Source organism: Salminus brasiliensis, chromosome 2, assembly GCF_030463535.1.
Source record: "Salminus brasiliensis chromosome 2, fSalBra1.hap2, whole genome shotgun sequence".
NCBI classification, from domain to species: domain Eukaryota; kingdom Metazoa; phylum Chordata; class Actinopteri; order Characiformes; family Bryconidae; genus Salminus; species Salminus brasiliensis.
The window spans coordinates 14311795-14336325 of NC_132879.1; the positions used below are offsets into that span (position 1 = coordinate 14311795).

Below are 24531 nucleotides of genomic sequence, written 5' to 3' on the forward strand. Positions count from 1 at the left end.
AGGTGTGTTAGGCAGGCCTCAGTCAGACGATACTTGAAGTTAAATGTGATCTGTGTGTGTGCCGGCTGCATGTAAGCGCTCATCATATATGACATATATAGTCTATAAATCCGCAGAATGATGGCAGGTTTGTGGGAGAGCGCCCTGCCAGTTTTCTTTACGGTCATGCTAAGCACTGTGTGTTTAGGGAGCGTGCACTGTAGGGAGCGTGCACTTATAAATCACAGCAGACTTTTCAAGTGTCGTTTTCTCTGGAAGGTCACACTGTTCTCATTTACTTAAAAAAAAAGTCTGGCTCTCAGCTGCTTTATTTTTCCCCTCTGTGTGTTTAAGGACCACCCCTTCAGTGATATGAACCACCAAATGTTTGGCATAAAGGTTTGCTGGTGCGCTTTGCCTGATCTGACACACCACTTTAACTTCTGAAAACGAAACATCTCTGATATACACAAACACATTGTACAAAGTTAAAGCCTAATATGTATGGTGAATGCCTTTTAGTCGCCACGTTGTGTGTTTATATATACTGGACTCCACAAACATCTTCCTAAGTGAATGGTTTATAATCATTTACAGGTCCTGACATTAAGCCTTTTCCCCTATGGACAAGTAAATACACTTTTTACTTGTCTCAAGGCCAAAATTGCACAGGAGAAGGGCCAATAACAACATTTACAAATGACTGCTGGATTCTGTAAGTTTATTAAAATGTTCAGATTTGCACTGGTCGATTCCTACTATGTGTATGAGTAAATAAATAACAGGCAATAATTATCTCTAATAGTCTCTTTCCCTCTTTTTCACACAGTCCCTCTCAGTCCTCAGAAAATCACCATTCTTTTGAGGCAAATCAGCTGGCACTAAGTGAGCTGTGGAAAACTGAGTCCTGTGGGGTTTTGTTTGTTTGTTTGTTTGTTTGTTTGTTTGCTTGCTTTTTAACTCTGTATAAAATTACTGCTATCAAAAAAAGCCACCTTATATGGTGTGAGCACACTGTGTGCTAGGCAGTACTTTAATGGTTACATTAGGGGCAAAGGGCAGTTAGCGCAAAACATACTGTGTTCTTTATCGTAGCTCCTTGTATCCACGAGAGTTAATGAACGAATACCCTGCTAACCACGGGAAAGGAATTAAATAAACAGCAAAAAAAAAAAAAAAAGTTTCAAAAACGGTGGAGGTTTACTGGATTAGGTGACCGCACTGGTGTTATACGGCTAACACATTTGGGAGCACAAACGATTAGCAGCAGTACATAGTATAGTTTTATTGTTTAGAAATAACCCAGGGAATCTGTCGCTTTTCAGGGGCTGCCTCTGCAGGTAAGCTAAAACTACAGCTTTACCTGGATGCTGGTGTGTCCACATAATAGATCGTATGAGAAATATAATTTCCTGGTTCTCCACTAAGTCACGTCTGTGTAGCCATACAGTACATTACTTGCAAATATGGGTTGTGTTTAAAAACATCAGACTTCAGACTTCTTGTGACTGGACTGTTAGCCTGTATGTTCTCCCTGTCTCCCAGCAGTGGAACATAGCAGATAGTCAAATGCAGATTTTGGCATTTGAATACGGTCACCTCGAACAGTTAACCAAATACCCACGCATCCATACCATCCAGATGGAAATATTGGAGATTATTTGTCCTGATCAAATTCGGGTACCCAAATGCTGAGTATAGTCTGATCCTGATCTGATCTTCGTCCTTTAATAGATAATAGAGCCATGTAAGACGCTGTGGGCTTACACAGATCAGCCATAATATTAGCGGGTGAAGTGAAAAACACTGATTCTCTGCATCTACAGTGGCGTATGTCAAGGGGTGAGATATATTGGACAGCAAGCAAACGGTCAGTTCTTAAAGGTGATATGATAAAGGCAGGAAAATGGGCAAGTGTGGGAATCTGAGCCACTTTACAAGGGTCGAATTGTGATGTCTAGATGGCTGGGTCAGAACATCTCCAACACATCAGGCAGGTCTTGTGGGTTTTTTCAGTACGTAGTGTTTTAATGAACTGGTGACGGGGTCGTCATCTAAGGCTCATCGGTTACCACCTCACAACCTAAGCAATTTTAGCCTGTTTTAAGGACGATTTTTAGTCGTTGCTGAATTTAAGCTGCTGTCTGAATGTAAGATTTACCGGCTGACGTTGACATGCAGTGTGATTTCTAAGATGCAGGTCCATGTACTTTTCCCCCTTTTGCATGGACTTTCAGCGCACAGCACGGCTCAAGTTGGCACATCTGTGATCACTTTCGATGTACAGGGTGTAGACTGAACTCTAGCACCCTCATAGCAGAATGTCAGTCAGACCGACAATAAGACTGCTGCTGAAGTCTTGGTGCCGGGTACCACAGGACACCTTCAGAAGTCTTTGTGGAGTCTGTGTCTTGAATAGTCTGATCTGCTGTGGTGGCACAAAGGGAGGCCAAGTGAATATTACGCAGGTTGTGCGAATTTTATGGCTGATTGGTGTGATACTGTCTCTTTATAATAATTTGGCTACCAGTAAATATAAAATGCTTCAGTTAAATCACTTTCAATATGTGCATGATGATACATAGTCAGACCAGCTGTCCGCTGTATTTTATGGATGAATTACAGTTTTATGGTATTGTGAATGCACTATTAGCCTGGGCCTCTCTCTCAGTTTTAAATGTGCAGTTCAGTGCCAGTTTAAATCCAAATAAACACAGTAAAACTGACTGATTCCATCGTTTTTAAACCAGCCATATAAGTAAAAGATTTGGCTGGATGTATTTCTCACATAGTTTTGACGTCATGGCCAAACAAAAAAAAAACACACACAAAACATACACATACAGCTGGGTAACCGCCTCAAGCCTTGAGAAAAGTTGGCCTGAATGCAGTCAAAACATTAGTACTGCAGACGCCCTGGTGTTTTGTTCCACTGCAGACGTCTGAATTAGTTGGTCACCTTGTGAAAAAGTGAAAAAGTGTCTCACGGTCTCACTGCAGGTTGTGAATGATGTCTGATTACGCCACTTCTACCACGGTGGATTAGACATGTACCAGGGCTCAAGCTAGCCATTACCAGATCCATTAAAATATACATAGATTAGACTGGATCCCAATCATCAGGATTGGATCGGGATATCCCTCATTTTCGCTCCCTCTTACACTCGTGCATGTCAGAGTAGGATCTTGGATTGACACGTTTCAGAGCTTTACCTGGAACTTGGCCAAGTTGTGACTGATTAGCCTAGCAGCTGCCACTGCATTGAAGATAAAGATGTCTGATAAAGATGTATACTGTCGCTGTCATGCAAAAACCTTGTATCTCCAAAACAACAGCTGTACAGGATGGGGGGAAAAAACTTCTGAACTTTTAATGGAAGTCGATGTAAAAAGATTTTATTCCACGTCATGTTGGAACCTTTCAATGGGTCTATTTGTCATGAAATTTAGACACAATGTAGACTGCAACTGATTCCCATTAAAAATTGGAGATACAAGGTGTTTTGTGTGACAGTGACGCTGTACGATATTCCCCAGACCTACAGTAGTTGTGTGTAAGAGACTTTAGAGCAAAGGCATTCAGACTTTTGTTTCCACCCCATCCTTAGCATCTAACACCACCAAGATGGAGTCGTCTCTTCCATTTTGGGGAAGAGAGGGTGTCGTTCATTTACAACTCAGTCATTCTGCGCTAGTGAATCAGATCAACACAAAGGGACAAGACAAGACAAGATTTATTGCTGTGAGTCAAACCTTTCCTCTGCTGCACTCGGCGCCGGCAAACCCATCAGACTTGTGGCACACAGCGATACTGCTAACTGATCTAAATCTCATGTTGATTGGCACCCTGTGTGCATGGCTACTTGCACACAGGCATGCTAAAACCATGACGTCTTCTCCTGGCCCATGTGATCAAGCAGATGGTGCTGTAAGCAGCTCTTGGGCTATATTTCGAATCTCTCACACGGCCCAGTGAGTTTAAAATTAGGTGGATTTGGCACCGGTTTGTATCCGTAACTCATTTAGCTGAGGTTGGAATTGAGCGTGAAATGGGAATGCACAGTACTTTAGGTATGGGACTGTACACTCATGCTATTATATACTGGACCTCACAGGTTATCTGAAAATATGGCTATAATTATAGCCATATTATTGATATTTTGTCTTTATATTTTGACCTTATATAAAATACTCTTTAAAAAAAAAAATTCAAATGCTTCAAATGTTTTTTTGAGCGATGACAAAATGTGTGAAGAACCTTTACATCAAGTGAAAATGAAAAGCGATGGGGGAAAAAAACTCCATGGCATCTCTCAAGAGACCATTTGAGACGCCTTTATTTTTAAGAGTGTTGTGTCCAGAGTGACTCGTTACACAAGTGGATGAATGTAGTGTTTGGATTCTTACCCAATGACTGTTGGTGTAGTGTGGCATGATTGCCCAGACAAGGAATTAAGCTATGCCACGATAAAGGCAATGTTGTTGCCCACTACGCTACACTACACTGCACTACACCAATCATACATATCTAGACCTTATATAGCATAACATACGCATATGTATATAACCCCAGTTTGTGTAGAAAACCAGGTATATAAATAGATTCAGAAATATACGCGACTGCTCTTCAACTTGAAACTTTAGGTGTGTCCAGAATAAAGAACAGAGCACTAGAGGATTCTGAACTGACTGGAAAAGGTTGGAGAGCTGGACAAAAACAAAAATGTGGGCAGGCTAGATCTACAGCTGGTTCTGACATTTTTTGATCAGAACAATATGATAAGCTATTTTTCTTTTGTGATTAAATTTCCAGACATGTATTAACTGCAAAGAATCAACATCAGTATAATCATCGAAGTACCAGCATCCCTCAAGTCTCCAAGTGCCTTATTGGCACCTCACAAGGGTTCTCAGACCTGCTTTATTGTGGGATACTGTCAAATAGTGTGTCGGTGTCTCTGCTTTGGTGTGGTTCGCGTGACCCAGATATTGTTGAGCATCTGAAATTCTTAAATGGAGTCAAAACTGTGCAAATGTGGCTGTGTAACCCTGTAGCTCCTGATTACCTGATGCATGTATGTATGTATGTATGTATGTGTATACAGTGGGGGAAAAAAAGTATTTAGTCAGTCACCAGTTGTGCAAGTTCTCCCACTTAAAAAATGAGAGAGGTCTGTAATTGACATCATAGGTAGACCTCAACTATGAGAGACAAACTGAGAAAAAAAATTCTGAAAATCACATTGTCTGATTTTTAAAGAATTTATTTGCAAATAATGGTGGAAAATAAGTATTTTTCAGAACATAGTTGAGGTCTACCTATGATGTCAATTACAGGTCTCTCTCATTTTTTTAAGTGGGAGAACTTGCACAATTGGTGACTGACTAAATTCTTTTTTTCACCACTGTGTGTGTGTGTGTGTGTGTGTGTGTGTGTGTGTGTGTATGTATGTGTGTATATATATATATATATATATATATATATATATATATATATATATATATATATATATATATATATAAAATAGTAACAGTAATATATTTATTTATTTATATTATTTGGAACATCAGGATACTTATTTTATTTTATGGTACAAGGAACCCATCATAACATATCACAATAAAAAACAGCTATTAAGAATTGAAAATACAGTGACTTTTATTTACAGTGTGCTGCACTATATCCAATTAAACAGGCTAATTATTCTCCCTATACTGAAAATGCAGTTGTTTTAAGTTCTGATGATATCCTTGATGTGCTCAGAAAACCATATTGTTCATCATGAGATCAGCATTTGTCACAGTAATTAGCCATCAATGCTACGCATGCTTTCCTGGTTCTAACTCTAGTCCTGCCAGCGTGACCCCGTAGGTCTCTCCACGAACTCGAGTTATGTATTCGAGGGACCTAAAAGGTCATCGGTGCTGCCAACTGCTGGACTCCTCTTTTCATATCCTACTGAGAGCATATTGCAGTACTGGCTCAGGTCCAGGCCTGGTGAATGAAAGCGAACCTGCCGTTATGTAACCGAATATAAGCAGACTTGGGATTAGAAACATATTATAGGAGCTTCTGATCTTAAACAGCAAGACTGGTCAACCGTGAACAGGATGAGCAGCTTTCTTTTTTTCTTCATTTTTGTTCTGCTTCATTTGGCAGATTTGCATGTAGGCCAACTACTTGGTAGTTTGTTCACACATATCTTGTTTCTGTTTTTCTGTCTCTCTCTCTCTCTCTCTCTCTCTCTCTCTCTCTCTCTCTCTGTGGGGGCGTTGCTATTAGAGCTTCGTGCAGTCAGCGCGTTGCCAATGTGGATGTGGGGCAGGGCACAAAGCTCTGGCCATAGTCAGCAGTTGCCCCCTGGTGGCTGGAATAATGCACTCTTAAAAATAAAGGTGCCACAGAGGGTTCTCTCACAGAGAGTGAGGTCTGAAAAACCCCCACTTGTGCTGCCTGTAAGTATGTTTGTAAAAGAGATGTGTGAGTGTGAGGGACCTAAAGGTGTGAAGAACCTTTACCAGTTTAAAGGTTCTTCACACATCTCTTTTACAAACATGGTTCCTTCTGGAAGCAAAAGTGGTTCTTCTTTCACATTACTTAGTGAACCCTCAGTAGCACCTTTATTTTTTAAAGTGTACTTTCCCGTTTTAAAGCGACACTCTCATTACGGTTTAGTCCCCCTGCAAAACAAGTGCTAATTCCCTGGGCCTTCATTAGACCGACTGTAGGGACATGTCTACCACATTTGGACCAGCAAGCTTCCATGGTAAGGGTAAACCAATCATCAGCCTTGCTGGTAAAATATTCAGCTGGGCTGAAATTAGACAGGACATCTCATTTTGTGTTTTTCAGGCCTTGTACATATGGGGGGTTTGTCTGTGCCCCCAACAATGAGGCAGAAAAGAAGAGTAATTGCTAGAGAAATAATTAAGCAAAATAATAATTGAACACCCTATTCAGACAGGATTCAATTTACACGAGGTCCTTGGGTAATTCATTAATTCACAGGGGCTTCTCTGTGATTTTATTTCCATCCAGATCGGCCATGCCTGTGTTATTTTCCCTCCTACTCTTAAGAAAATGACCGACTGAATTACTCAGTATTTTTTTATTGAACTCAGTGATGGTCTGACAGTTTTAGTCCCAACAGGATTCACAGCTCTGTGTGATTTTACAGGCAGATGTTGCCTCATATTGGAAAGGTTTTTGATCGCTTTAGTCTCTGGGCAAACGTATACAAGATTCTCCAGTAGATATGGAAGATTTTCTGATTTCTGAAAATGAACTTTGTGAAATCGTAACTTTCTGAAACAAATACTTTCTAAAAATGAAAACATTGTAAGAAAAACTATCTGAAAATAAAAACTTTTTGATTCAAAAACTTTATAAATATGAAAACTTTGGGATTTGGGAATTTTAAAATGAAAACTTTGTGAATCAGGAATTTGGAAATGAAAACTTTCAAAAACAAAACCTTGAAATGAAAAACTCCTGAAATGCCTGAACTGAAGTTAGAGCCAGCATCTATTCGACAGTTTGGATGCAACTGTTGTGAATGTGATCGTCTGAAAACATGAATTAAACATCCTCAATAAACTTGCTTATTTTCTAGTTATTTTGTTGTTGTCCGGATGAGTTTTGTGAGGAGACACTGAGGTTTTATTACTGTCAATCTGAATAGAACTGTGAAGTATCAAGGAAAGTGACAAATCAGTTACAACAGTTTCTTTCTTCAGGTCTAATTTGGCACCTCTGAGAACAAGGCAGATAATAGAAGAAGGAGAGATGGATCAGATCAGATATTCATAATCATTAAATGAGAAGGCATTTACCTAAATTAGAGAAATCTGCTTAATTCACTTTCATCTTACTGCATAAAGCTGACCCTGACCTTATTGAATATATTATGGAAGACTGAAAGAAGACAAATGGAATGGAGATATAAAATGATGACATTTAATTTAAATAAATTATCAAAATCATGCCCTCAAGCTTTGCTCCTGTCACATCAATCTTACATAGAGACCACTCTAATCTGTCTGCGTGTGTGTGTGTGTGTGTGTGTGTGTGTGTGTGTGTGTGTGTGTGTGTGTGTGTGTGTGTTAGCACCACAAGCAGGCCTGAGGCCACGTCCTCGGGGAAGTCCAGTGGCGCCACACACAAAATCTGCCTGGTGTGTTCAGACGAGGCGTCGGGCTGCCACTACGGTGTGCTGACCTGCGGCAGCTGCAAGGTCTTCTTCAAAAGAGCTGTGGAAGGTGAGCGGCTGACACACCTGCTTTACACAGGGATGGGCGTTGTAACAACTTCTGCTGTTTGAACAACTGTGAGAATTACACCAACAGTGTTTGAATATTGTGATGAAAATATTTCGATCATGAAGAAAATGATTTTTTGGGTTAATGTAATGTAGAACACTCAGCTGATCTACAGAATAGTAAGAGGTGCTCAACCTGACATTCTTCAAATTTGTCATTCATTTGTTTGCAATATTGAAATATACAATACTATGCAAACGTTTTAGGCATCTTTATCTGAACAGTAAGTATTTTTACTTTTAAGTAAAACAGTAATAGCAGAACAAATACTAATAACATTCATTTTATGTCACTGTGTTGATTAAATCATCTCCAAAGCTCATCGTAGTCATCATAGTATTATTTATAGTCATCATCCAACACCTGGTTTGGTAAATCAGTGCTTGATGATGTTAAATCATGTGAGCTGCTGATATAATTGGGGGTGAGAGATTACAAGACTACAGTTAACTGCTCTACTCCACTACAATTCCCACAGCATCATGCAAATTCTAACGATACTTGCTACAGATCTACAGCTTAGGTTTCCAGGTGGAACACTTATCAGTCTTCGTTCACTACCTGGACACCTTGTCTATTAGGGGTGTAAGAAACTATTGATATATCAAGTATCGCAGTATTATGTTTTGCAATACTGTATCGATTCTCAAACGCATAGAATTGAATTATTCAATTTTTAAAGTGTTTTCATGCAAAGACAGCAGTTCATTGTGTGTTGTGTTCAAACCCTTACTGATCGCTAGATAGCAGGGTTGTGCTCTGACTTCATATCCCACTGTTCTGACTGTTTAAAAACAAAAATCAACTTATACTCAGATTTTCTGTGTATAGTGGTGTGTTTTTATACTATGACAGTTTTCATAAAAGTAGATAAAAACATTGCAATTAATATGGCCTTGTTTACTGAATCACAATATATCACAATATAATACATTGTAACCCCTGTATTGTGATACATATTGTAATGGCAGGTTCTCTCCAATGCACAGCCATGTTGTCTATAGCTTACCATGTACCATGCCCACCATACCACAACTGTTACACCCCTAATAGCCACCCATGAGGCTTATATAGATTGTGTAACCTCAGTCACATTTCAGTTGTTTAGTTGTCATACATGTATATAAAAAGTAAGCTGTACAAACACAGTGAGACGTGTCCTGTTATTGTTGCTTTCCCTTTGTTTTTCGTGCGTTGGTGAAGGATGGCGATCGAGACAAAACACAGATGGTAACTAAACTCTGTAAATGCTGCTGCTGTCCGCCTCCTGTCACTCCCCCCTGCCTCTCTGTGCCTCCCCATGTAAAAAACAGATTATCAGCATGGTGTGACAGAAGAGCGCATGTGTTTCATGGCTGCCGATTCAACCATTCATCAAACAACATGATTTTGTTCTTTTCTGTGAGGTGCACAGACGAACCTTAGTAAATGCGGGAACCACACCGTGATGCGTTCTCCTGTTTGTTCTGTATTTCATTTCATTTGAATGAAAGAGCAAAAAAAGAACAATTGAACCATTCTGTGTTTAGCTACATGTATGGATATGGTGTGTGTATACATACTGTATGTAGTAAATGTATAATTATGCAGCGCGGGACTTTCCCAAACACAGATTAGAGCAGCGTCTGGGCTGAAATAGATTTTAATGGAGAACAGAAATAAAAAGAACCAAATCTGTGTTTGAGAATGCACCCTGCTGAGTGGTTAAGTGCTCAATTAGAGGACATTCATTCACTAAGTGATGGCTTGGAGCTGCAGCCTCTGCTTATACTCATGGCCAGCCATGCTGCTTTGGATGACAACCTTGAGCTTCTCTGTGGTATTGCCGCAACACACTGGCACTGGATTCACAGAATTGGACAGATTCTCTGTACTAGGGGTGTAACGCTACACAATCACGGTTCGTCTCACACCACCGTTTGGACCTCATGGTTCGGTACAACAAGTAAAAAGCTGCAAAAACCTCCAAAAGCATAAGGCTACCCCAGATTTGTACCACCCAGTGTTGTGTTCGGGCTGTGAATTGGCAAAAACGATACAGGGGTTATGATTCAGTATGTTGTGATATATTTTTTTTTGCGAGTTTTTTAGGAAAAACTGTCATTAAAAAAAAAGTTAAATCTTTATATGCAGTCAGAACAGTGGGATCTGAGGACAGTACAACACTGCTGTCTAGCGGTCAGGGTTTAAACACAGCATTGCAGGACACCACCATCTGTCACTACCTTTTACAAGTAACCATTAAATAAAGATCGTGTGTTTTTGAGAATCAACACAGTATTGCAAAATATAACATCCCAACACTTCAATATATCGATATATTTTTTACACCTATATGTGTATAGTTGTAAAGTCGTATAGCTGTTCATCCAGCAGTGTGTGAGCGTTAGCATGTTCAGGGCTCCGCCGCACCGAATCATGAGAGAAAATGGGGCCACCATAATTTTCACACATGTGGCGATGAGAGCCAGAGAGAGAGAGGGAGGAGAGGCAGTTACCATAGCGATCCTCTTCAATCCACTACAATTCCTATAGCCTTACTATCAGCTCACGCTTCTGAAAGTTGGTTCAACATTTGGTCTTCGTCCGTCTCATGATTTGTGATTTTCGTACCGTGACGTGCCGTTACACCCCTACTCTGTACTGCATGGAAAGCTTTCTAGGAGAGTCCACATTTTAAAGTTTCCTCTGCTTGAACACACCTGATACTACTGATCACCTGTGTTTTGCAGCTAAAGTGAGGAACATATTCTAGAAAATGCCCCTGGCTTTTTTCTCAAATTGAAAGTTTAAATAAAAAATGGAGTATGAAACATTGATTCTAAAATATAGAGTAAATAAAAAACTCCTGAACATCTAAATCTGGAAACTAAGCTGCAAAAACAGCCAATTTTGACCCAAATCCATCCATCTGATCCATATATCCACCTATACAGCACTTTAGCTTCACCAATTTATGTTGAAGTTAAGAGAAGCACTGTAGTCTGGACTGTTTTGTAAATGAAGTGGCCAAGCAGAAACAGCCTGTTTAATTCTACAGGATGAAACAAAATTGGAAGAATTGGAAATGAATTATGGCTGGTTAAGTGTGTAAACTCACACAGTGGCCACAAGTGGCCCTCAAGGAGAAAAACATAAAAATATGATATGGGCCTCTTAATAAATTAAATTGATGTGTTAGAGCAAGGACAGCACACAAGTGTGTATAGTAATGACCCGCAGGGAGGGGCTGAAATACGCTCTTCTAGATCAGTTAATAATCCTGGGGAAGTCTAAAGTTCCAACGCAGCTCAGTTGATAAATGAACCATATTGTTCCTGTTTGTCAGAAAACAGCGCTGTTTAAAACCAACAGACCTGCTGTTTCAGTCATGACTTTTGACACTAGCAGTAAAGCCATCTCCCCTAGATAAGTCTCCAAGATTTGCTGTTTAATTAAAATGTAAATTTCTCTGCCCTTAATTCTTACAGGGCAGCACAATTACCTGTGTGCGGGGCGGAATGACTGCATCATCGATAAGATCCGCAGGAAGAACTGCCCTGCCTGCCGCTTCCGCAAGTGTCTCATGGCTGGCATGAACCTGGAAGGTAAAAATAAGTGCTACGAGTATTTTATGATAAATAGACCAGTAGAAAATTTTAAAGGAGGCATATTTTTATTATTATTATTTATTTAAGCTGTTCTTTGATGGTGAAATAGTATCTGATTTTTGGTTTGGGAAAAAGTGATCATATCCAGCCCAGCGGAGATGTCATTTATAACCTGTTTGCCTCAAAATGAAAATTGATTGTACAAGCCTGTTTACAACCCTGTTATATTGCCACAAAATGAAACACCTTGTATGGTTTCAAAAAATAAATATGCTCTGTTAGATAATCTCTAGTTTTATTGGCAGGTTAACAGCACCCGCAAAGCTTGTATAACCCACATATATTATAGCATAGTTTAACACCGATAAATAAAAAAAATAAATAAGCGTTTTTAGCTGGTTAGCTTTTAGTCCTGCTCCATTCACAAAGCCAGGTTTGGCTTTCTCAAGTCTTTCTGATTTAAAAAAAAAAGCTGCAACTGCTACTATGATGTGAGTTTAGCTCCAGTTGATTTCAGTTGAGGTATTCTAGTTTCTTTTTGCGGGAATGTACGATGAAGAGAAGAGATTCGCTTTTAGCCTAGCACGGATACCTGTTTGTTCAGCCGGTCACATTTCAGCTTCCCCAGACACTGCTACAGGAAAAGCTGCGGTCATGATCCATATTCTTTGCCGCTGTGCTTTACCATATCACCAGTTTTGGCTAGAGCTTTCACTAGTATGGGGATTTGGAATTGGCCCAGTGTTTAAGGTTCTTGGTAAGTCACTGCCATGCGTCAAAATCTTATTATTTTTCTGTGCCAAAAATACACATTTCCCTTAGAGGGTAGCTTTGAAGGAAACCCTTATGTGTGTTACCTACAAAAACATATTATTAAGTATATTAAGGAGTTTTCTTTTATATAGTTGCACTTAGGCAGAAAACAGTCAAAGCGGGGTTTAAATTAAACTACTGACAAGATTTTTTTTTCTAAATATTGTGACTGGCATGTTTAAAACTTGATGTAAAAGGAAAGTAATTGTCTTCTGCAGCACGTAAAGTCAAGAAGCTGAAGGGCTTAAAGGGTGTGCAGCAGGCAAACACGGCTGAACTGAGCCCAGCTCCAGTGCAGGAGGTGCGGGCGCTGGTGCCCAAGGCCATGCCCCAGCTCGTGCCCACCATGCTGTCCCTGCTCAAAGCCATCGAGCCAGAGACCATTTATGCAGGCTACGACAGCACACTGACCGACACTTCCACTCGCCTAATGACCACCCTCAACAGGCTGGGAGGCCGCCAGTTCATCTCCGCCGTCAAGTGGGCCAAAGCTCTGCCAGGTACTGAATACTGTCTTTTAATGGTTTCGCTGAAACCTCTGCCCAAAGCAGCTTTTATTTCTACCATCTGAAAGTCAATGCATACACTATGTGTCCAAATGTAAGTGGACTCCACTTCTAATGTATGCTTTCTGCTACTTTAACTTGCACCCGTTGCTGACACAGATGCCAATAGGACTCCCTGGAACAGATAAACATGAACCTACTGGCACCATGCCTAATGCCAGGCGTGGGCTAGTGGGTTATAAAGCCCCCAGCATTGAGCTGTGGAACAGTGGAACAGTGTTCTCTGGAGTGATGGTGCTCCATACAGTACTTTTGGGAGTTGCCGATGAGAAGGGATGGGACATCTAACATCATGACCTCACTAATGCTCTTCTCTCTGAATGCAATCAAATCCACAAAGCAGATCAATCAGATCTAGTAAAAAAGCCTTCCCTGGACAGTAGAGACAGTTACACAACTCTTTCTTAATACATTTGATTTCAGAAGAAATGGTGAATGAGCAGGTGTCCCAATACTTTTGTCCATATGGTGTATAAGCCTTTCTGTGACATTTGGGCTGGTTCATTTCATACATTTCACTTTTCATTCATTGATCATGGACAGAGAATCATGTTTGTAACAGAGATTTCCAACTGTGGCGAACCTTTTAGAGGTCTAAAGAATTGTCACTTAATGTAAAGAACCGTCACTTGATTTCTTACCAGTTTAAAGGTTCTTCACACTCTGGAACCAAAAGTGGTTTCTTGTATGGCATTGCATAAAGAACCATTTGAGGCACCTTTTTTGTAAGAGCGTAGGGTGATAAAACACTAACTTCTTCACCTTTAGGTTTCAGGAACCTTCACCTGGATGATCAGATGACCCTGCTCCAGTCCTCCTGGCTCTTCCTCATGTCCTTCGGCCTGGGTTGGAGGTCCTACCAGCAGTGCAATGGCAACATGCTCTGCTTTGCTCCAGACTTAGTGATCAATGAGTAAGTAGCTCCACTTTCACTGTAGCTTTGTAGTGCTAGTCCATACTGACCTGCGACCACTTTTTAAAATATTTGTGTAACAATGACCCATATTTATGAAGATCTCCAAGTACGAGAAGAGAAGGTTTAAGATCTGCCCATGCAGTCGTATTCAGTGCCATGTAAAAGACACAAACAGATCCCAAGTCAGCACTATTACTCGGCGGCGTTTCATAAATATGGGCCAGTGTTTAGGATTGATATAATGTAAACAAATATGCTCAGCTACTGTATTGCAACTCAAAAACCCTTAAAACCCAATGGTCTGTATGTTTTTATTAATATTTAACCAGTATTATCATATTTTATGATTGATAGTAATGAATATATAAATCAAGCACATAGAGGAGATTTAGATATGGCTAGTTTACAAAATTCCAGATTTCTGATTTCCAAACTGTTGCTAATGAATGACTGATTATGTGTGTGTGTGTGTGTGTGTGTGTGCAGGGAGAGGATGAAACTGCCCTACATGGGTGATCAGTGTGCACAGATGCTGAAGATATCCAATGAGTTTGTCAGGCTACAGGTGTCAAACGAGGAATACTTGTGCATGAAGGTCCTGCTGCTGCTCAGTACCGGTGAGAGGCCGACGACATGACCTGCTTCTCTCGATTTCACACAGTTTATACAGCAATCAAACCCACACAACAAGCGAGTGTCCCTGTTTGAGTCGTTTACATGTCTGTGCAAAATGGAAGGAATATGTTTACACCCTCTTGTTTCTCCTCAGTGCCGAAGGACGGTCTGAAGAGCCAGGCTGTGTTCGATGAGATCAGGATGTCCTACATTAAAGAACTGGGCAAAGCCATCGTCAGGAGAGAGGAGAACTCCAGCCAGAACTGGCAACGATTTTACCAGCTCACTAAGCTACTCGATTCAATGCACGACGTAAGAATCAAGAGGTTCATTATTAGTCCTGGGAACAGAAACTGCTGTTCACAAAGTATCTGCTAATCTTTTATCTAAGACTGGATTCCTTGCAGTTTTGAGATGGTTTAAGTCACAAGGCCTGATCCTACTGTTTGATACTCCCTTTGTTAGTTACTCTGTCCCATATAATTAAACTCCAGCTTTCAGTTTCTTGAAATGTGAGAAAGAGAATGTATTTGATCAGAGAAGAGGCTGATTAATGTAGCTGATGAAACCTGAGTGGGTTTAATAGTCACACCAGACAACAGAAGACCGGACAGTCGAAAGATTTGGAATTCTATTAATTTTCTAAAATAAGTTGTTGAGAAAAGTCTTAACAAAAACTCCTACATCGGATTCATGAGAACAGCTCTGCTCTTATAATGATGGATCCCACTGTCCTCGCAAACTGAACAAATCCCTAATAAGAGAACACTGGTGTATGTCAGAATCTTGTAAAGTGGGTTTTAAGAAGACATTTCTTTTCGAGAGCAGATGTTAAATAAGGCCCATTCTTAATCATCTAGATCAGAGTTAGATCTGAGATGCATGCTGTCAGTTTGTGAGGTGCATTATTGAAATAGGAGGTGGAATCTGCTCTCATGGTTCTGCAGAAGGCATTATACCTAAATGCCTTCTGCAGAACCATGAAACCCAAGACCATGGCTATGGATAATTTGCCCAGTGGTTAACAAGTAAATAATAAACAGAAGGGGACCAAACACTGATCCTTGGGGTGCACTCTTTGGGGAAAATGTTTGTTTTCTTGAGCTGGCAAACTGTGTTCTGTTGGAAAGATATCACCTGAACCAGTCTAAAGCTGGGTGTAGAAAACCAAAAGGGAAAAGATTAATTTAATGCAATACAGTCTTGCCGCCATTTGATAATTTTTTTTAATACAGTAAAAAATGACTGAACATGTAATAAAGCCTACCAGGAGTAATAAGTCTTGCATCAATTTTGCATGGATAATTTCTATTTCATAGTTTCATAATTCATTTATAGTCTTTTTTTATATGAAAGAGGCCTTATATAGAATATAGTTTTTGGTATTGATAATAACAATGATGGTAATGTAACATGCATGTGTGTCATTATGATAAATATTTTACAAAAAAATACTTTAGGGCAATATGGTAAATGGGGAAATTTTACCTTACCCCATAACCTTACTTAAATCTCTCTCTCTCTCTCTCTCTCTCTCTCTCTCTCTCTCTCTCAAAACCACATACTTCCAAATGTTCTTTCCATAGTCCTCTAATAATTATAGATTTGAACAGCTTTTCTTGTACAATTTAATATAAATGCTTAGAGCGCTTTACCTGTATTCCACTAATAAAAATCAAATGACCCTAAAAAGTTTCCGGAGGAATAAATCCCTGGAATGCCGTTTAGCTGACTTCTTAGCCACAGTCTGGGAGGAGCACAGTCAAAGAAAAGGTCAGATTTATTGTCATTCCTTCTCACCACAGACATGTTGAGTGGGGAATGAATCATAGTTCCTCCAGAATGCAGTGCTATGTTTAACAGGAAACAGCAGCAGCTAATCAGACTAAATGCAGTAAATACAGCCAGTAGATTCAATAAAACAAAGTCCTTTACTCATTTCATATCCATTATGCATCCTTCAGTCATGCTACTGCACCCCTCTCTTTGCCCAGGGACCCAACAGTGGCATCTTGGCGAACCTGGGTTACTGCTTTGTGATCAGTAACCTAATCCTCTAACTGCTGAGCCACCACTACCCACTGTCTTGTACAGTAGACTATGCAGAACATGAGTACAGCATAACCCTTAAACACAGGATACAATACTAACGTGCATGAATATGTACTTTTGATTAGAGCACACCGAGAGTAAGGAACAGTCCTCGTTAGCGTGGATCACTGGCCAAAGTGTGATCTGTGCATATAAAGATACTTTATTGTGGCATCTGATGTACAGTGATCGGATGTAGCGGGTAGTGCAGTGAAAGACAGTGAGGAACATGAATGAGGTAGTTGAGGACCATCAGGCCCACCTGTTCAGACTAGCCAGTCAGTTGTGGGCTCTCAGGACTGTCCCATAGGGTTCAGACATGCCAGAGGCAACATGCACACTCCTAAAAAAAAAAAAAAAAAAAAAAAAAAAAAATCAAGGGGCTACAAAGGGTTCTTTGAGAGATGCCATAGAGGTTCCACTTTTAGTTCCAGAAAGAACCATGTTGTGTGGCTGTTCCATAGATTGCTCAAAGAACCCTTTGTAGCACCATTTGGTTTTTAAGAGTCTGCTTTGTATCACCCTTTCAAGACTGACTTTGCTCACTCCTCATCGCTCTGTCCGTTCTCCTCTGCAGATGGTGGGTGGACTGATGAACTTCTGCTTCTACACATTTGTGAACAAGTCGCTGAGCGTGGAGTTCCCAGAGATGCTCGCCGAAATCATCAGCAACCAGTTACCAAAAATAAAAGCCGGGAGCGTCAAACCGCTGCTCTTTCACCAGAAATGAAAAGAAAACCGCACCCTTCCGCCAGCAATGGGACACCATGCCTTAAAACTACACCGCATCACCAGTCGTTCCTCACTGAACATGCAGAGGGACAGAGAGACACAGCTGAAGAAAGAGAGGAGGACAGAGAGAATGAGTGAGTGAGTGAGTGAGTGAGTGAAAGAGAGAGAGAGAGAGAGAGACAGATTGAGGTTGTGTTTGTGGGACAATGGACGGATGGGGAACAGTATGCAACCAACCCAACACGGAACCACAGTGGACGAGTGTTGAGTTTAAAGACGGGTAAAGAAAGCAAAAGAGAGCTGAGGATAAATAGCTATACAGTTGGAAAGATATAACTATGATGTTCTATGGTGGAAAAAAAATGATACCATAAATGTTGTCTCAGGTGTTTGATTCTTAACATTACAATAAGTAGTAAAACAAAAGCTATTTCTCTGAGATCGTTGTTTGTATAGGTTTCTCACACCTTTCTGTTTTCGGTCTTTGAGCAAAGGCAACACCTTAGCACTTACTGTCAGAAATGCTCTACCTATAATAGTAGGTTTTAGATTTTCAGAACTTCTCATTTTTATGTCTGTGAGAAATACAAAGAGTTTATTACATCATCGGATGATCTGATACACATCTTGTTTGAAATTATCATTTCAATAATATGTACAGTGAAATGGCTTTGGCGTCGGTAGAAGTCAAACAGAGAAATTTTAATACTTTACACATAACATATCTTTACTATTTTCAAGCTCACATTGTTTTTTGCTAACCGCTAACGGAATTACACGATTATAGCAAAAGGGAAAATATGTGCCTTTTTTTTTTTTTTTTTTAAGCTCCTCCCATTTTAGCCATCTTCTTCTGTAACTGTGCATACTGAGCGTTTTTGCATCCATCATGTTAGATATTGTATTTGATTGTATTTTTATACCCACTTGCACTGGCGATTTTCCTTTTTACCATGGCCGTGTATTTGTTCTTGGCAGCTCCATGATTGCGTAGTGCGAACTAAGAAGAAGAAGAAGAAAAAAGTGGTCCTTATTGCTTTGGTATTGAAATTAGGAGTCTAATCTGTAACCCTGCATCCTTTTCCCGTGTTGTTTTTTTATTGGACGTTGGACTAAAATGCTGTTTGAGCACCGTCACTCCTATATGAAATGCTTTCGAGAAGAGAAACGTCACACGGAGGACGCTGGTGTTTATGCAGGTTTTCACGTTATTACTCGTCATTTGTTGAATGGAGTGGAATAGGAATGAGTTAGACTATGTGAATCATGGTTCTGATCGGGAACGCTATTTGGTCTTTTTGTTCTTGTGTGTGTGTCCTCCTTGCCCCTTGTCCTCATCGTCATCCATACAGCCATAACGTCAGGTACAGATTTCATCACTATAGCCAGACTAGGACTAGGAAATGAATGCCAGTAGCCAAGGTTCCCCACGAGCATCCTACAAACTGTCCACTTACAAGGAGAATGAAATACTGTGCAATCAGTTCACATCTTAGCTTCAGAAGATATCAATATATATAGAGAAAGAGAAATATAGAAATATATATATATATATATATATATAGAAATTATATATATGTAGAATCTTGCCATTACAGCTCAGGCCCGCAATCTCTTTGTTTGCAGTACCTCTTTTCAGCTCCGGGTGGTGGCTCCTCAAATCCTTAAATGGTTGCGTACGTGTCCTTGCCCATTTTAGCGGATGCTCCTCTGTTTAATCAGCACAAAGCTAACCCTCCTAGTTTTTCAAGTGCTAATGACTTTCCTGCCCGTTTCCTAGATAAAGCGCAGCAGACGAAAGCAACATGCTAGCCTCACTACTCACTTCTCGGGGAATTTCTACGAGCCTGTATTGTTGTAATCTGTTCTTTCTGTGCCAAACGTGTACTCATTTCTGATTTTTAGATTCTCTAAACTGTGCTTGTCTTAACAGTTGCCAGAGGTTGTGTTGAAAAGGAAATGTAGAAAGACATGGAATATTTTCATTTTCCTCTGTTAAAGCTTATACATGTTTAATACATGAATAAAAAAGACCAGATTATAGCTCGTCTCCATCTTTTCGCTAACCCAATCTTACCAACAATCTTTTCAGCAGCCTGTTTCCAATGGTGTACGCTAATGTGCGTGCACTCAGAGTATATCTGTATTCCAACTGTAATTGGTGGATTTGGTGTTATAGTGCTAGGTGCACTGTAAAAACTCTGGGATCAGGGCTCAGTGTTGTGTATCTGGCTATGATTGCTGGGCATTTTTAAAATAAATGTTAGCCAGGCGTGTTTTAATCTTTATCTGCTGCATCTTTACCCCGGGGTTGGTTTTCACATACAGTCATTTCAAAACGGGGCGGTACACAGCTCCAGGGGCCTCCAGTCAATGTGTTTCTGTCCCTGTAGGTTTCCTCCGAATGCGTCAGTTTCCTCCCACCTACAAATAAACACATGGTAAGTGAATGGGCTGTGCTAAGTTACCCCTAGGTGTAATAGTGGTACCCAGCTGCCCTGTCCAGGGGATGTTCCTGCCTTGCTGAACTCCATGATTCCAGGTGAGAATCCACCACCTTGATGAAGCAGATAAGATGCTGAGTGAATGATTTTAACACACTTTCCTGTTTGAGTTTAGTTCCAGTAAAGGGGAATCTGTGATGTTTTGACCCAAATGTCAAAAGCCAGAGTCATTCTGGCTATTCCTACAAGTTCCCAGACGTCAGAAGGGTTTAGCAGGGGAACAAGCCTCTTCTGGAATGACCTTCCGGATAATGTTCAGGACTCAACCACAGTCGCAATCCTCAAGTCTAGCCTGAAAACTTAATCATTAAGGTTTCTCTTTAGATAAAGGTCGCAGGTCCAGGAGTTCCTGGACATGGGGAATTGAGGTAAACTGAGATAAGATGAATGCCAGTATTTTCAGAGTGCATTCATGTCTGTGTTACCTCCTGGCTCGCTCCTTTTAGTTCAGATTTGCCTCTATACTCTGAAATGTTAACATGCTCTGTACTCTATGAACCTAAAGACAACCAACTGCACCTCTTTACCATTTTCTAAATTTAATTACTGCCCACCTTTCTGCACTGAAGGTTGGGCTGTCATGCCTCAAATGCCAGTCACAGAGTCACTTGACCAGCAAATCACAGTCCGTTCATGTAGATGTATCCCATCAGGTGTAGCATAGTTAAGATAATAATGGTGTCTTCTCTATAGTAGGCTAAGCCTAGAGTCCCTGGGTGGGACGTAAGATGCATTCCTTAAGTAATTACATACACTTGTAATTTTAGGATGGTCCTAGCAGAGTTGTCCATTATAAAAATGTAGAAAGGCACGCAGTTTGGTCTTGGAAAAGCCAGCAATCCAAAGCAGTCCATGATGTCAGGCTGCTTCTGAGGTGGGCTTTTTCAAGTGCACTTTCTGTATCTTTCATATTAGCAGGATCGTCACTGGCGCTGTAATAAATCATGAAGAGGACTAAGAGAAAATACAGTTTTGTGAAAGAATTTGGAGAAAGTGAGAGTTTTTAGTTTGTTTTTTTTTTGTTAAACAACAAAACAGACTTAGTCTCAACATTTTATTACATTAAATTATTAAAACAAGCAATATTGTGTAATATTATTTTTCATGGGTAAACCCAATTACGTCAGACAAGTATTTTGGCTGTTCCCCTACATTTTCTAATGTAATTGATAATGGCTGGTACACCAACATTACCAGCCTGACCACACTGGCCCACCAGAAGGGCCAGTTTAGGGTATGTTTCTCGTTTTTCGTTGGCGTCATCTTGAGTAAGACCATTATAACCATGCTAGTCCACCAGTATGACCAGCTTGACCCAACTAGTCAACCAGTGTGTCCAGCATGACAACCAGCTGGTCCATCAAAGTCAGCTGAAAACATAGGCAAGGCTAATCCAAGAACTATGATGGGTCAGCCATCCTAACCAGCATAGGGTGTGTTTTAAGCTGAATGGCCATCAAAGTCCAGTTGGACCCTCTGAAGCCAGCAAAAGGTGGTCTTCAGCTGGATTTTGCAGCAGGCTATGTTTTCTACATGGAAGGTTATAATATATAAAGCTGCATTTTTAGGTCGTTTTGCATTATAATTTGGGGCATTTGTGTATTTAATATCCTGATATAGTGGATTAGTCCTGCTGTGTTGCACTAATGCGCACTGCAGCAATGCTATTCAGCCCCATGATAACCGCCCCAACTGCACACAACTCCCAGACGAGTGTCTGAGCTAGTCCACATAGCGAGACTGTTCAAAGTGCACCTGCGCTGTCAGAGCACCGCTCAGTGCACTTCGCCACCCAGGGTGGGTGGGGGAGAAGGAACACACATCTCATTTCCGTTTGCCCCCTAAGCTACATCCGATGGACCTGCTGAGCTCTGATGGAGGCAGAAAGCACGCAGCTGTCGCAGGAGCAGCAGCCCAGCATAGCAGACTACAGAAAACTGACCCACCTGTACTGCATGAACGGAGGATACCAGCTCCACATCCTCCCAGACGGAGCAGTGGGAGGAACCAGAGATGAAGAGGACAGCTATAGTAAGATGAAGCCTGTAGAGCAGCCCTGTCTGCTGTAAATGTGCTGGTAAATAATGTACTGGGGTGCTTCAGGTTAGCTATAGCAGCCATGACAGCAGGTGAGCAGTGAAAATATTATGAGGTTGGGGATATTATATATATATATATATATAATAATACATTAATTATAACCAAAACTATACTTAATATCATAAAAAAAGTGGTCAGCCATAAGCTGGTACCCACCTGCCTACTAATATTGTGTAGGTCCCACTGGTGCTATCAACACAGCTCAGACCAGTCGAGCCAGAGACTCCTGACCTCTGCAGGTGTCCTGTGATGCGAGTGGCAGATCCTTCAAGTCCTCGAGTTGTGAGGTGGGGCCTCAATGGGGGATCTCATCAGCACCACTTTTCATAGATACTGACCACTGCAACTGGGAACCCCCTCCCACAAGACCTACATGTCTAGCCATCACAGTTGGATCACTTCACCTGTCTGTGGTTTTAATGTTATGGCTGATCAATGTATGGCCACCTATTCAGCTTACAGCAGTCTAGCCCTGCCCATTCAGATGTCAAGTCTAAAGAGTTCCTAAGCCCTGCTTCTGGAATGCTGAATGTTTAGGGCAGCCAATCAGAACAGAGGCTATTTACATACAAGACAGCAGCAGGAACAGCATCCCTTTTGAAACCTAATGAAGTGATTGACCGCTCAGACCTGCATTGTTAGGAAAGCTACTATCATGTTTTTTAAAGGTGTACTGAGGATAAAGGCAGTGAGTCCTGGAGTGGTGGTGATTGAGGGAATAGAGGCCGGACGTTTCCTCTCCATGAGTGAGGACGGCACGCTGTGTGGCTCAGTGAGTATAAAATATACTTGATTTCAACCTACATGAGAACTTCAGAAATTTGAGACATTCAGACAATGATTGAAATTTTAATAACCAATATTACCAGCCTATAACAGTTATATAGATTTCTATCGATCAATCATTTGAACTTTGTACTCCAGCAGTTGATTAAATTGGGCTGCATGACTGTATTTTGCACAGTCACATTTCATACACTCAGACAGCAGATGTCTTCATGTGTATACGGACCACATTGCATCCAAATGTTTATGGACACCTTGTTCTAGTTAATGAATCCAGCTGCTTTAAATTCCTGAAACAGATGTGCAAGAAGTGCACAGACACAAAGCTTGTCTAGTACATGTAGAGAAGTATTGCCAATGGAATAAGACTGGAACAGATTAACATGGACCTACTGGCACCATGCTTAAGGCCAGGCGTGGGCTAGAGGGACACTGGAGCAGTGGAACTGCCTTATCTGGAATGACGGTGCTCCATCCAATACTTTTGGGATGAGATGGCGTGGTGATGATGCAACATCCTATCACATCACTAAAGCTCTGTTAGAAGTGCAAATAGTAGCATTGTGCAGAAACATCTATGATAAATATAATAAGATGAGGTCACTACATTCATATCTCAGTATTTTCACAATCTATTCTTGTACAGCAAAAATATGTACAGTGTTTTCAGCGTGCAGGATCATATTTTCTAGATGTTTGCAGATTCTGGTAAAAGCATTGGCCAGCATTTCATCCATTTGATAGATTGGAGAGCCTCTAATATCTTAACATAACATACAATAAGCAACTTACCGCTGAAGCATTTGTGTCTGTTTGCTTTCACAGCCATCAGTAACCGATGAAAGCTACTTTTTGGAGAGAATCGAGGAGAACCACTACAACACATACCGAGCACAAAAGAACGGCCCCGATTGGTATGTCGGAATAAAAAAGAATGGGAAACCCAAAAATGGCTCAAGGACCCACATCGGGCAGAAAGCTATTTTCTTCCTCCCTCGACAGCTCGACCAAACAAAAGATTAATGAGTAGCAGAGCATTCCAAACGAGTATTTACTGTAGCAGTACATAAACCCTGCTAACTTCTGATACACACACACACACACACACTTTAAATGGGAATTTGCTTGTTTAGCTTTACAGCAATGCCCAAAGGCTTCACTGTAGTCCAGAATTTGATGTTGTTCACATCAGCACAGAAGTAATGATATAGGATGTAAGACCGTAGTTATGTCTTTAAAACCGAACCTCAGACAGAGTAGAAAAGCTACTGTAGACAGAAGTAGGAGATGCTGCTCACATAATACTGAATGTACACAGAGCTAACCTCACTTCAGATTATTTTATGTGTATTTATGCTCATGAGAAGATGGAGGATTTCCACCGTTTTAACTGTACAGAACATCTTTTTATCTTGGTTTTAAATTTACACTTATTTTGAACCATTAATAAACTGGGTACCTTATCTCATATAATAAACCCTCTCTATACACTGGCCATGTGTTTCTCATGTTTTGCTAAT

At 40.6% G+C, this 24531-nt stretch overlaps 2 protein-coding genes across 3 annotated transcripts in view; both read left to right on the top strand.

Annotated features, from left to right (window-relative positions):
* The window catches only part of nr3c1 (nuclear receptor subfamily 3, group C, member 1 (glucocorticoid receptor)), a 34360-nt gene extending 14696 nt beyond the window's left edge, over positions 1–19664 (top strand). Inside the window, exons 3-10 of one of the 2 annotated variants that reach the window (XM_072668247.1) lie at positions 8087–8238; positions 9502–9528; positions 11769–11885; positions 12920–13201; positions 14036–14180; positions 14670–14800; positions 14953–15110; positions 17467–19664. In XM_072668247.1, the coding sequence (XP_072524348.1) occupies positions 8087–8238; positions 9502–9528; positions 11769–11885; positions 12920–13201; positions 14036–14180; positions 14670–14800; positions 14953–15110; positions 17467–17619 (1165 nt within the window). In that variant the 3' untranslated portion in view covers positions 17620–19664. The remainder of the gene's footprint in view (positions 1–8086; positions 8239–9501; positions 9529–11768; positions 11886–12919; positions 13202–14035; positions 14181–14669; positions 14801–14952; positions 15111–17466) is intronic. The other variant, XM_072668249.1, reaches the window with a different exon arrangement.
* A 2173-nt stretch (positions 19665–21837) lies between these two features.
* On the top strand, positions 21838–24504 carry fgf1a (fibroblast growth factor 1a). The gene is made up of 3 exons (XM_072673576.1): positions 21838–22156; positions 22894–22997; positions 23837–24504. Exons 1-3 carry the CDS (start codon positions 22000–22002, stop codon positions 24032–24034), a joined length of 459 nt encoding a protein of 152 aa, XP_072529677.1. The 5' UTR covers positions 21838–21999; the 3' UTR covers positions 24035–24504.
* The last annotated feature ends 27 nt before the right edge of the window (positions 24505–24531 follow it).

Coding starts and splice junctions, on each gene's coding strand:
- fgf1a (XM_072673576.1), top strand. CDS start 22,000: ATGGAGGCAGAAAGCACGCAGCTGTCGCAGGAGCAGCAGCCCAGCATA. Junction 22,157..22,893: donor AGATGAAGAGGACAGCTATA/GTAAGATGAAGC, acceptor TGTTTTTTAAAG/GTGTACTGAGGATAAAGGCA. Junction 22,998..23,836: donor ACGGCACGCTGTGTGGCTCA/GTGAGTATAAAA, acceptor TTGCTTTCACAG/CCATCAGTAACCGATGAAAG.